The sequence below is a fragment of the Capronia coronata genome, assembly GCF_000585585.1.
Source record: "Capronia coronata CBS 617.96 chromosome Unknown acBCG-supercont1.2, whole genome shotgun sequence".
Taxonomy (NCBI): domain Eukaryota; kingdom Fungi; phylum Ascomycota; class Eurotiomycetes; order Chaetothyriales; family Herpotrichiellaceae; genus Capronia; species Capronia coronata.
Genome location: NW_006912894.1, coordinates 4,228,500 through 4,242,106, shown reverse-complemented (window position 1 = coordinate 4,242,106; position 13,607 = coordinate 4,228,500). Strand labels below are relative to the sequence as shown.

Sequence of the window (13,607 nt, the reverse complement as noted above, 5' to 3'; positions counted from 1 at the left end):
GTGGGAGAATAGGACGCGGCAAGTAGTCCTTCTTGTGCAGAAGTCGATGTGTTGTCAAGGTCCTGGTCTGGAGTAGCACGAGCAATTGCAGACGATGTAGGGAAGCAGAAGAGCTGCCGCGTATGTAGGAATATATATAATAACAAGGGGCCATCACTAACGACTGCTCGGTGAAGTAAGTGCCGTATCACTTGGTGCAAGTGACATAAGTGGTGATTTGGAGAGTGAGGTACCTGTTCAGTGATATATAAGCAGCACAAGTGATAGCAACAGACATGTTGTTTGGTACATCACCGGTCCCCAGTCAAACAACTTACAGGAAACATTTTGCCAGTTTGATCAACCTGGCTTGTACAGTCTTTATGACCAAGACCGGTACATAACTTCTGCCGAATCCGCCAAACAGCTCCTATGTAGGCAATCACCAAAACCTGGCTCAATGAGTTCACAGGGACCGCTATGGCTTGTTAGGTGAGGCAAGTGCTTCAGATTCAGAGACATCATCAACGTAGCTTTAATAGAGATAGCCACCAGTAACTTTAGAACCTACCATACCTTGTTGACCTGGGCGACTGCCTGCGGCAAACTGGTTAACAGGATGGCTTTTGTATTGGTGGTCACCAGGAGCTGAAGAGGAGAAGCTTTCATTGGGTTTGCCGAGACCGCCATATGATTTTGGACGAAAAGGCACACCACATACTGAATCTCCAGCTGTATAACTTTAGCATAGGCGATCACCCTGAAAATAGTTAGACATAAGTATCATGAACGTGGTGACAACCACAAACATGAAACAAAATCATCAAAAGGGATGGATTAAGTAACTGCTCTATACAGCTTATACTCCGCCGTAAATTATGTGATACCTTAGTACGGTGAAATATTTTATTGGTTTACGTCAAGCTCAGGGGGATGGATTCAGGGACGACATTGAGACAAATATGCAGAAAACAAAGAGAAGAGGCATTTCTGTAGGACTATCAAGCAAAGCTAGGTATCCTGCACTGATCTGTTGTCACCAAGAGCCGCCGTATACAGCATACTCCAAGCCCACCGTCTGCATTGAGGTTGTCGTATGTCCAACCAAGCTCCTTTTCTTGTCCTATTTCATTTGCTTTCATTTGTCCAGCCCGGCCTCTTCTTCGTCTGTTATCTGTGGACTGCCCAGCACTTCCCGTGACTCTCTTAATCCAGACGAAGCTGTCTGCGACGTGCAACAGGCTTCCCGTCCTCACCAACAACAGGGTCAGGTCTTCTCGGCACCAAAGGCCAAAGGACACCAGCCAGAGTTGGACCATCATCCACGAACACCACTTTGGGTCTGACAGGCGGGTGGACGGCAAGGTAGTCAGCGACGCCACGCTTTCTGCGGAACAAGATGCGGAAACCACTTGGACCATGCTCGCGTCGAATAGCCGCGTCACGCATCAACTCGTACGTGACTTCGTGCTCGAAGATCCGGAATTTGACCGCATACGAGGGCCGAGCGACACTTCCCCAGGCCGAATGGTCAAAGGTCGTCCAGCTCATGTCCGGAGACGGCATGGGCCGATCGAGGTCGAGTACAAGGATGGCCATGGCGAGAGGCGCGCGGAGGATAGAGCTGCTGACATAGTCGCCGTGGACGACGTTGAAGGTTTCGAGGTGCAGCCCGGCGCGGGCCAGTAGTTGCGGCATGTCTTCCAACACGGCGAAGTCGGTCGGTCGGTACTGTCGGTTGCGGTATTCGAGATGCCGGATATTGCCCACCTTGGCGGGGTGCATTGTGCGCAGGAGTTTGTAGAACTCGTTGGGCGTGTGGTTCTGGTATCGCAGAGAGAAGGTGGTCGAGCGGTAGAAGTGAGGCGTGAACTCGACATTGATCTGTCGGCATGTCAAGAGGAGAGATTTGCGCGTCTTGCTGAAGCCATCGTATTGTTTTGTCTGCTGTCGATCGGTGTCGCCGTCGTGGTCTGGGAGGTTCTCCAAGAGCTTGTACACCAGGAGTCGGATCTCGGCTCCCACCTTGAGAAACGGGGAAGACTGTGGCTTTGTTTTGGGTCAGCATTCTCTTTATCATCGTGATCGCTGTTCTCACCTCGCTTTCAGCATCAGCTGCGACGCTGCCCTTCTTGCGCTCAACCAGTTTGCGTGTCAACCGCATGTTGACGATATGGACGGACAATGATAGAGTCGCGCAGGGAGGATGAGAAGAGATGCTGAGAGGGAGTGCGTGAGTTGATAAATATGGTCGGAGTGGTGTCGGAGCGGTATATGCGTAGATCCAAACTGCAACATAAAGGTGAGGCGACAGTGAGGTGAGTATTGCACATAAAAACATACACCCACGGAGACTGTCTGCCAGGACAACCTAAACACAAGGCCGTGGACAAAGGTCCTGTGTTATGCAGACCATAACAAGAGAGAAGAAGTCTTAATCAATGTCAACTTGACAAGTCCAGTTTCAATTCATTGTATTTTCAGTCGCGTCAAAGCACGTACTCATACACACTCCCCTACCAGAAGACGCCTGCCCAATGCCTCCCAAGTCCTTTGTGGACGTTCCATATCCGTGACCGTGACCCTGACCGTGACCATGCAAGTGTATCAGATGCTTCCAGCCAGTGATCGACCAAGTGGTCCTGTATCTTGTTCGAGTTCTTTGCAAACGGCACAAAAGGCCCCATCCAGCTTCTGAACTGTGTCGACCAGTCTGCCAACCAGCTTATTTGAGCATCGAAAACAACCCCCCACGCAGGAGATGCAAGGATGCCAAAATTTCATGTCTCATCACATCGACCTTCCTCCCTTTTCTCCTACTGTACTTCCGGGTCGAAGCATATATCCCACCATTTTCGGGAGAGCTTTATCGCAACGGTCTGTTGGTCCGCTCGGCGTCTTTTCCATACTCCCTCCACCAATCTCGATCCCAGTATCCGCTTCCGGCATGCTGTTCACCCGTCTCCATCCTTCCACGACGGTCCTCGCCCGGATAATCTTGGCCCTGCTTCTCCTCTTGCGTCTGGCCCGAGTGTAGTCAATCGTAGCCGGCACCGCGTTGCCAAGGGCTGGAAGTGTTTTGTTGTCGGAACCCTTGTTGAGGGGCGTATCCACCCTGTGCAGATCGCGGTGGTGCGTATCCTGGATTCAACGGGCTGGAGCTCATGCTTCTGTCATAGGGTTGTTGCGTCGGTGCCGTCGTGGGTCTGCCGGTATATCCATAGTCCGCGTTTCCACTGTAGCCTTGACCGTACATTTGTCGTTGCTCGTAAGATTGCTGCGGACCTCGTCTCCCATTGTTTTCGCCGGGATACATGGGCGCGGGTTCCTGTTGCCCGTAGAGGCTTGGGCTCTGAGAAACGGGTCGTTGCGACAGCTCTGATTGGTGCTTGAGCGAGTCACTGGAGAAGGACTCATCATCATCAAATGCCTTTTTGTCTTGAGAATAGGTGTGCATTCCGTCTCCTCTCGCGGTTGCACCCAAGGCGTCAAGTTCGGTGGTGAGAGCGGCCTGAGACTTGATGAAGCTTCCACGGTCATCGCGCATCGGTTGGTATCGAACTTCCGGGTTCTTTGATGCGATGGCGTAAATAGATGCGATAAGTACCAGAATCAACAGAACCACAGCGAAGATGACGTTGTACAGGGCGAAAATAACGCCCATGACCCCCGACACCATTTCCGGCTGGTTGAATACATCGGAGAAGACAAGGAGAAAGATGGCGTTGAGGAAGTTGACGGACGCGATGGAGATGTTGAACACATTGGTTTTCTTGTCCATGAATGGTCGGATGACACTGATGCCAATCAAAGCCACACCCTCGACGATGAGCAGACCGATGGCCTGGGCGACCGGCGACTTCTGAGCGAAGGCGATGAAGACCGCTTTGACTATGATATAAGCCAGCAACGGGACGACGAAATAATAGGCGGTGGCGCGGTATTGGACGTAGAGGAAACCCCACTTGTTGAGGCACTTTGGATCGGAATAGAGGATGTATGCCGGGTTCTTATGCATGGCCACCGATTTCTTCGCAAGCTGGATGACTCTGAACGATGCCCAGACCAGGGCGGCAGCCATGGAGATGAAGACGATCAGCGCCAGCACGACCTCGGCGGCCGAATCTCGCTCCATGATTTCCCAGAAACACAATATGGACATTTGCACGAAGCCTAGCAGAACCTGCAAGAGTGAGCAAACAAGGCCTCATCAAACGAGGGGTGCCATCCAACTTACCAATCGGAACAAAATTCCCTTGATGACGATTTTCCAGCCATTTCGGAATTCGAGGAACCGGTCGGATCGCATCCAGCCCGCGCGGGAAAAGCCCTCGAGAACGGCCTTGGTCAGGGCAACCAGGACAGCGACCACGAACAGAATGAAGACGAAGAAGATCAGACCCGTCATGAAGATATTGGTCTGCTCTATTCCGGCCCTAAAACCGACCCTATCGATTCCACGAACGACCTTAACGCCGGATGTAGTGGTAGTATCGGACGAGGCATCTGCCCGCTTGGCCAAAGCACGCACACCTCGTACAGCGTAGGCTGCCATTGCGTCCAGGGAACGCCTAATGGCTCGCTTCTGCACTTGGACTGAATATGTGCTCAGCGTGGAGAGATAGGTGGTGGGAGTGCCTCCAGTGGCTCGCTGGTACCAGGTTGCAATGGACTGCAAGAAACCGACCCGGATGATACCCATGCTCCACTGGAAGTTCTGCGTCCAAGATTGCACAATAGGCGGCATGGTGACAGAGGTCATACCGATAATGGCCTGTGCTTGAAAGAAGCCAAACAGCGAGACCGCATTTGCTGCGACGTGAGCGGCCGTGTTGGGATGGCCCAGACCTGAAGTCACGCCGGCAGCCAGAAGGCCCAGGCCGGCAATAACGGCGGTGGCCCAACCCACACCTGAATGATAAACAGTCTTGGTGTTGGAAAGATCGGCTTCCATGCAAGCAATGACTTGGTTGGTGTCGGTCGACGTAACATAGACTCGGACGACGCCGTCGAGATCCGGGACGGTATAAGCAATGCCCGGCACATTCTTCGCGACATCCTTAGGCACATCAATGTTTGTCTCGATGTTGATTTGACCTGTTTGCATTGGACAGAACCCAGACAAGTTCATCTCGCAGGGGTTCAATGTCTGATTGACGATCGTGAACCCGTACGCGATGACTTCGAGTTGAGCGGTGACATTGCCCACGAGGGAGGAAACACCATTGATGTTGAGGGCAATACTGTTGTTCCTCGGTGTGTAGGCGACGTTGAACAGCGTCGCTGTGAAGTTGGAACCACTCTTGCAGGAGTTGAGCGAGCTGGACTCGACGACATCGACGGCGAGGGCTAAAGGCGAGAAGAATAAGGCGGTGAAGAGGGTGAGCAGGTAGGATAAGGATGTTTGAGGCCGCATGATGAGTTGTGGCTGATGGTAATGGCGCCGAAGGACGCGTGTTGCTCTGGAGAAGGGCTGCGACGCAGGACGAGAGCGCCAACCAGGGCGAGACGCAGTCCAGCAATCAACCGTCAAGCGTAGCGAGATGTAGTCAACGTCGACAACCTGTATCTAGACTTTATTCAACGATGGTGGTGATGGTCAATGGTGTCATGGATGTTGATCGCAGGCGGTTTTGGTGAGGAAAACCCGGTTTCGAACGAGCGGCAATAGCCCAGAACTGCAGTGCAAACGATGGTCGTCGCCGAAGGATAACGAGGATGAGAGGCCGTGACAGAGGTTGTCGGCTGTCGAGTGCAGTTTGGGATCGAGTTAAATAGCGAAAGTGAGTAGTGATTGAGCGAGTGTCGTGAACGAGGGAGAGACTCGATGGGATGTACGAGGCGATTCGGTGAGTGACGGAGGCTGGAACAAAGAAGAGACAGATGCAGATGCAGATGCAGAACTTGAAGTTTAGGTGGATGGGCGAGGGAGGCGGCTGACGGAGGGATGAATCTCCTTGACCGGGGAGAGGACCAGGCGTTGTACAGAGGTGGAAGAGCTCTGCTGTTGGTGGATGGGCGGCTAGACGACTAGCTGCGGATCCCCTTTAGGTGCTGTCCGGGTTGTGGAATCGAATCTGGGTGAAGTGTTGAGGTGCCAATGTGACTGGGAAGGCCGGAGACCACGGCTACCGTTCACGGTACGCACGGTTAGTTTACTACGGGCCAGTACTTTAGACACTTGGGCGGGTCGTTGGCTGACGGATGGGTTTCTCACTCTCTTTTCCTCCTCTCCCAATCTGAGTGGTGGTACCTGTTAAATGGCGTTCCTAGTACCAGACGGAGGCCCAGAGTGACAAACGTAACTGTTTTGTTTGTGTTTGAAGTGATGCAAATGCTGGTTGGGTGGCGAAGCGAGGAGAAGGACGCAGGAGTTGTAGGCGGCGCAGGGGGGCAACAAGGCCTAGGATAGTTCTTTAGGTCACTGGGACACCTGCACTGCACACGCCTACAGTGTACCCTAGTACCTGGGTAGACTTCTAACGTTGCGCTGCACAGTAACTGCCAGACTGCGCAAACCACTTCCAGTTGAACTGTTGTGACTGGCGCAGGCAGATTTGACGCCAAGCTTAATCTGGACTCCGCTAGGCAAGATTTGGCCATAAAGCTCTGCTACTTCAGCTCTAGAGCAAATTCTTTCGTTGTTATTATTATCCCCCTGGCAGTACGTACCACTCTCTGTACAATCTGCCACTAAAGTAACACATCATGTCTCCTCCCTTCTAGCGCTTCCTCCACCACTGAAGACTCAAAAGAGGCCTGAACACGCAGGCTCATAGAGGCGCAGCAAGCAACAACAACATCCACCGCCCATTACTAACCTGGTTTCCCGATTGCGAAATTGCTGTTCTCTCCAAACTCCGGCCATCTACCGTTCCGTTCACTCGAGTTCCACAGCTGTCTCTGGCTGTCCACAAAAGCTACCTACCTACTACCTCGTACCTATCCACACGGCCGGATCTACGCTCAGATACACCTGCACACTACCTCGCCCTGCCTCCGTGTCAGGCTTCCCCATGAAAACATGGGTGCTTGAAGCGTCGGACTCGGACCTTTTCTGGGAGCTGAAGAGACGATCGTAGGACACGCTTTGTACTCTCTCCAAACAATGACGAAGCGAAAGACCTCTTCCGAGCCCCTGGTCCGCCGATGAAAGAATGCCGTAATCATACCACTACCACGAGGCCGGAGCTGTCGGATCGTAGTCGAGCACTGGGCAACACCACTACTGACGAGTGCCTAACCAACGGCACCTTGGACACTGAATAGACTGGTGCCCAGGAAACTTGGGGAAATCCGATACCAGTAGCAAAACAGTGCAAAACAAGCCTCTGACATGAAATTGTTACTGCTTCTGACAAGGCTCGGCCATCACAGATACCTTTCATGCCGGATCTGGGGCATGTCCGGTTTCGTCTGTTTGTTGCAAATCATGCCCAGATGTGTCAGGTGTCAGATGAGTTACAAGATCTCCGGGAAACCATGATTGTTCTCCAGCGTACAAATTGCTTCTTGGCCCCCCTGCCCGTCCACCTTCAAGACTCGATTCATCGAAAGACAAAGAGTTGAACCCCTACGCTACAAAATTGCTCAATTGTCAATATACAATTACCCCAAAATGCAGCACAGAAATGCAGCACAGGAAAATTTCTCCAAGGATGCCAACCTGGTCTGTCTCGATTGCGCCGGTGGCTCTCTTGAACGATCTTCCGACCATCCTGGCTCCATCCACAGCATCCAGGTACCGCCTCCCACGTCACTCTGTCTCGGGCTGTCGCACTGCACTCCACGAAACCTAGAACATGCAGCAAGGATCACCGCATCGTGCAGTGTAGGCGCGATGACTCGTGACGGATTCTGGATCTGGAAGTCCGTTTCAGAAATAAAGATTGGTTTCATCAGTACGAGAATGAGACTGATCTACTGCTGGTTATATCTAACTCGGGTACGTTTAAACCTGACCACTTCTCACTCACTACGCAGCTAGTGACACCGGATATTCTTTTTCTCTCGATCCGACGTGATAATGCAAATAACATCCCCGAGAAGGGGCTGTAGCTGTCGCGGAAGCAGCCCTCTTTTTGTCCAGGCTCTCTCACTGCTGATGTAAAGAAAGGTACCTTTATCGATGTGCGGCAGGGACAACGAATCCAGTTATACTACAGAATCGACGTGTCGCAATATCATACAAACACGATCGGTGTATGTACCTAGGGAATCACGCAGCTTTAGAGAGCTCTTTGGTCCATCTGATCTAGCACTCAGCATTGCAAGGCTCCTGTACGACCCAGTCGCTCTTGGAGAATCTACCAGGTAGGCATGTAGTACCAACGCCGGGTATCAGCTTTCGCCTCTCGCCTTCTGTCTCCAGCAAATCATCACGGCCCCTGAACTGCGAATGCACCTGACGCCAATCGAGCACAAAAACCCCCTGAAATCATCCAGCGATCCTAGAAAAGCTCTGTTGGTGAGCATGGTTCAAGGTTCGTACATAGTCCTCCGCATTGGAGGAGGAGGTTGTTGATGTGATTGTTGTTGCCGTCGTTGTTTCTCAAGAGCCTCCAGCTCCTTCCGCTCTCGAGCTCGCTTCCGACTGAGAAGGTCACCGCGTACCATGCGCAGATATTTGAGGGCGTGTTCAACGACCTCCCTGCCCTCGGTGCTTTCTTTGAGTGTTTGGATCATGGTGGCCACTTGAGCCTCGTCGTTGAGATGGGGACAAGTTCTCCCATGGCCCAAATGTGCAAGACCACAGAGCCCGCAATATTCCAGTCCTGCCAGCTTGAGACGACACCAACCCATGGGATGCTCTTCTCCGCAGGCCGAACAGAGATGGGTGGGCGGCATGTGACAGACCGGGCCAAAATCGAACTGGGCATCGCCATTGAAATGTGGTGCTGGCCCGAGCGGGACTCGAACTCGTTTGAACGGCCGGGCTACTCCTCCATCAGTGTCGGCGACGTTTGGGACTGGGTTTCTCCATACCTTGTACCGTGCGATTGGGTTTCGCGTCGGATTCCGAGCTGATTTCATCATCGTGTGATTCTTCCACGGGTGCTTGGTAGTCGTCATCATGGGGACCAGGTCGGTGAGAACCAGCTCTACCTTTGCTGGATGGCCGATGCTTCTCGCCATCATCCTCCAAGGCGTAGTCCACAGTCTGTACCTGGTTAGCGACGATGACCTCGGAGTTCCCGACCCGAAGTCGCCTACCTGTCGTCTGCGTTTTCCTCTGCCAAAAGCCTCAGCTTTCCGGGCCTGCTCCTCAGCAAACATGCGTTCCCGCTCCGCGAGAATCTTATCCCATATCCCCGGGTTGGGCGTGTTGGAGACAGTCTCTGCAGTGATCTCGTCTTCTAAGGCAGCCTTGTCGTTCTGCCAGACACGCGCAAAGCTGAACTGGGATTCGGCGGATTTCTCTTCACTTATCTTGGTGTTCTCAATCTGCGAGCGATCTAACAGACGGTCCACTGAGGTCGAATCGTAGACGATGTCGTCGGCTCCTGATTCGTCCTCGAAGAGGGCCTGAGCGCCATGCTTCAGAATAGACTCGAGGTCCTCGCCAGCGTCGTCGTCTTTGTCCATGCGTTCGATGAGCACGTGATCCAATGCCATCTTCTTGCGTCCGATCTGCATGATCTTTTCTTCTGCGCTGTTCCGAGTCATCAACTGGAACACCAACACTTTGTTCTTCTGACCGATCCGATGAGCTCGTGACAGTGCTTGAATGTCCTGGTGCGGATTGAAGTCTGGATCCAGAATGATGACTGTGTCGGCCGTCGCGAGATTGATTCCGACCCCGCCAGCTCGGGTGGAGAGTAAGAAGGCAAAATATGGCGAGTTCGGTGCGTTGAACTCATCGATTCGCTTCTGTTTCTCGACAGAGGAGATGTTGCCATCAAGCCGACGGTGTTGTAAGCCGAGCCCGTCCAGGAAATCTTCCACAACATCCAGATTGTCCAAAAATTGGCTAAACATGAGGACTCGGTGGCCTCTTTCCTGCAGTTTGGGAAGCATAATCGATAGCAACTGCAACTTTCCTGAAGCCTGTACCAGGTTGTTGAAAGCCACTGTAGGATCAACACCTCTCTCTTCAATGTCCCGGCTGTAGACAAAGGGGTGACACAGCGTCTTTCGTAACTGCATCAGGATATTGTTCAGGTTCATTCGTTCCTTGCTAGCCACTGCCCGGTCCTGACTGAAGATGGACTTCATGAGCTGAGGGTTCCGGGCCAGTATCGATTTGTACACCTTCTTCTGGACAGTCGACATGCTGACCGGGATGATGACTTGAGCCATGGGCGGGAGAAACGTCAAGACCTGCGCTTTAGTGCGTCGCAGGAAGAACTTGCGCAGGGTCTGATGCAGCTCAGGCACATTGTCTTGTGTCAAACTGGCATATTTCGCCTCGAGGTCTGCAGCAACCATGGTCTTGTCCAAGAATTGCAGCAGGTTGAACAGCTCACGGGCGTTGTTCTGCAGTGGAGTCCCGGTCAACAGGACTTTGAACGGAAACTTGAACTTGGACAAGATATCATAAATCTGAGATCGATCACTTTTCAAACGTTGTCCTTCATCGACAAAAAGACCTTGCCATGGGATCTTCATCAAGCTCAGCCGGGTTTTCTCTTCGGTAATGGACTCATAAGACGTGACGACGATGTGAGCTTTGATGTCCCGGACCTCTGAGCGGCTCTTCTTCTGTTGGTGATGGGACTCGTCGTCCTTCAATTTCGGGAATAGTTCATAGTCGTGAATGAGCTTTCGCGCCGTAGACGAACCGAAGTAGGTCACGACTCTGAGAGACGGAGCCCATTTCTTGATCTCCCGACGCCAATTCGGAACAGTCGAGTTTGGGACGACCACGAGGAAAGGCCAGCATTTATGGTCCTGAACCAGGGTGGCAAAGAAGGCAACCAGCTGTATCGTTTTGCCCAAACCCATTTCGTCGGCGAGGATGGCATTTTGATTCGAGAACCACTGATACATCAGCCAATTCAACCCTTCGAGTTGATACAGCATCAGTTCACCTCCACTCATGATCGACGGTTGAGTCTTCTTGATCAGGTTCGACTCGAAATCTTGTGCTTGGATGTGCTGTAAGTGTCGTCTTAACGAGGCTTGAGGAGGTATTGACAGGTGTAGTTTCTTGACGTAGTCTTCATACGCTTCCTTAAAGTCGTTCCAGCGTTCGGTATCGGTATAAGGAGGCGGCTTCTCCCAGATGGCGTCTTCGTATCCAAGTCCTTTATACTTGACGTACGCCATATCCACTTCCTTGACACGAGCAAGATCGATCTCCTTGGTGCTATTTCTGACGACACTCGTATATCGTACGTCGAACACGATATCGACGCGGAAGACTTCCTCGGGTAAAGCGTCTGCTGTGGTCATCTTGGGAAGCTGGTTATCAAGCTTCTTGAAAAAAGCTAGGCGCATACTGCTTGCTGCAGTTCCCCAGACCCAGGCCCCCGGCATCCAGTTGGTGCGAAAGTAAGACTGAGCTTTCCACTTGACCAAGTACTCCTTCTCGTGCTCTTCCATTTGCTCGACGGTCGTGCCGGGAACGTAGGCCTCGAGGTCAACGGGGCGCCAGGCGACCAGAACGTCGATTTGATTCTGGTGCTCAATACAATCCTTACACATCCAGGATCGGTGATAATGCTCGAAACGCTTTTGCGCCAGTTCCGCTTCATCCAGATCTTCCTCCTCGTCATCCAAAGATGAATCGGCCGTTTGTCGTGCTGGAAGATGATGCATATGCCAGGCGCGGAAACACTGAGCACATCTAAACAGAACATGGGCAACATTGTTGATGAGCTTCGGCTCAACAATTGTGATTGGATCGGTTCCTCCATTTTCTTCTCTTTGCGCTTGCTCTTGACGTGTGGTCAGACGGTTGCGGAGGGGCTTCGACAGTTCACCTAGAATATTGCAGCCAACGCAGACACCATGGTGCGGTGCCCGCTTGTCCCGGTCATGAGCGAGTCCGATGCATCGCCTACATTGTAGGACAAAGAGGCTGTCGCCCACTTTCGTGACCAGGTGATCTCGGCTGCCTCTAGGGCCCAAGCACGCCTTGTGATATGAGTTTGTGCATCCCTGACAGAAAACCAGTGGTCCTTTGCCGGCATCGTCTCCCTTGAAATAGCAGATGTCGCACTCCTGCCGGTGACGTCTTCTGAAAGGGTCTTGTTCGGGGACTCGAGCAAAGTACTCCTTCGTACCGACAATTTTTGGTCCTGCTTTCTCCTCTTCGTAGCTCGATATGTCATCTTCTTGCCGCTCGCGCATACTCCGTCGTGGCTTGGACCCGTTTCTTACAGATCGACGAGTGAGCATCTCAGGCTCAGGCAAGGAATCGTAGGCTTTTGATCTGGTAGATCTCAGGGATGGCGACCCACCTCTTGTCGGCTGCAGTCTAGTAGTGCGCCGTGTGCTTCTGCGGCGGGGTTGTGAAGCAGAGTCATCGTCGTCGTCGATCTCGATTAAGTCTTGTTTGAAGTAATTTGTCTTTTTCTTCTTAGTGAGGCGCGCGGACCGTCTTCCCTTAGCTTGAGGCCCATCTGTCACCTCTTCATCTTCATCTTCATCCTCATCCTCATCGGACGACTCAGCTGCCAGCTCATCCTCTGACACGTCGCTCTCCTCAGCTTTGTGCCGAGGTCGTGAAGCTGGCAGTTTTTCGTCCGAACCTGACAACTCGACGGTATTCCAATCAACCATGCCTGTGAAGCCTGGCTTCTGGGAGTCTCGCCTGTCTCGATTTGAGGATGAATTTGATTTGAACTTTTCAAGAGCCAATGATCCGTTCTCAAGGTCAAGCAATTCACGGGAAGACACCTGTATAGAAGACATTTCTTTGTGAGGTTGAAGGGAAGAAGGGAAGAAAGACGCATGCGTGAGGGAGGGGTATGTAAGCAAGTAAGCTGAACTTGAAGGGAAGGTGAACAGGTAAGGATAGATCGGCTCAGGAGACGTGCGAAGGGGACATGGCGCTTACAAGATCAACCTCGCCGCTATCCAACTTGACCAAGTATCTGCCTTTCTTGCTCTTAGACAGGATCCTCTGTACCGAGAAATGCCCCGGCAGGTATTCGTACTCCTGCTTGTCCTCATCCGGCAGCTTAGGTACTTCGACGTAGAAGGACTGTCGCAGACTTGGAGCAACTCCGGGTGCCGGGCCATTCTCCGTCTCAGATGGCGACGATGGTCGTCGCCCGAGTCTAATCGTCACTCGGCTCTGCCCCTTGGGGCTGTCTTGGTCATCGTGTAGGATATCGCCGTCGCTATCCGAGCCATCAGGCACCGAAGAGGCAGTTTGTGTATGAGAGCCAGAATCGTCGCTGTGCGCTTGTTCATCTTGCTCGCCTGAAGGGTTGGGGTTCTCGGGAGGTTTGCCCATCCAAGAACTCAGATCGATGATAGGGTCCATGTTTGTATCCGGCCGTCTGTGCGACAGTGCCGTCGGTGCAAGAGATGTGTTGATATCCGAGAATTCGACTCTTAGAGAAACATTGTAACCACTGTACAAGGCGTACCTTATGACACGATCAACGGATGCGGTAGGCGAACAGGGGAGACGCGCTTCTTGCCGGTCATTTGTGAATGGCAGAGATGAGGGTGCG

General features: G+C 52.4%; 3 protein-coding genes across 3 annotated transcripts; all 3 read right to left on the bottom strand.

The window, feature by feature from the left end:
- Window positions 1-1,185: 1,185 nt before the first annotated feature.
- Window positions 1,186-2,143, bottom strand: A1O1_03204 (uncharacterized protein; the record flags this gene model as incomplete). Its single annotated transcript, XM_007724110.1, has 2 exons — window positions 1,186-2,028; window positions 2,078-2,143. The coding sequence occupies 2 exons, from the start codon at window positions 2,141-2,143 to the stop codon at window positions 1,186-1,188; spliced, it is 909 nt and encodes a 302-aa protein (XP_007722300.1).
- An 873-nt stretch (window positions 2,144-3,016) lies between these two features.
- A1O1_03203 (uncharacterized protein) lies at window positions 3,017-5,395 on the bottom strand (the record flags this gene model as incomplete). The annotated part of the gene is made up of 2 exons (XM_007724109.1): window positions 3,017-4,162; window positions 4,217-5,395. The coding sequence occupies 2 exons, from the start codon at window positions 5,393-5,395 to the stop codon at window positions 3,017-3,019; spliced, it is 2,325 nt and encodes a 774-aa protein (XP_007722299.1).
- A 3,062-nt stretch (window positions 5,396-8,457) lies between these two features.
- On the bottom strand, window positions 8,458-13,414 carry A1O1_03202 (uncharacterized protein; the record flags this gene model as incomplete). The annotated part of the gene is made up of 4 exons (XM_007724108.1): window positions 8,458-8,915; window positions 8,965-9,139; window positions 9,193-12,822; window positions 12,983-13,414. 4 exons carry the CDS (start codon window positions 13,412-13,414, stop codon window positions 8,458-8,460), a joined length of 4,695 nt encoding a protein of 1,564 aa, XP_007722298.1.
- Between the last annotated feature and the right edge of the window lie 193 nt (window positions 13,415-13,607).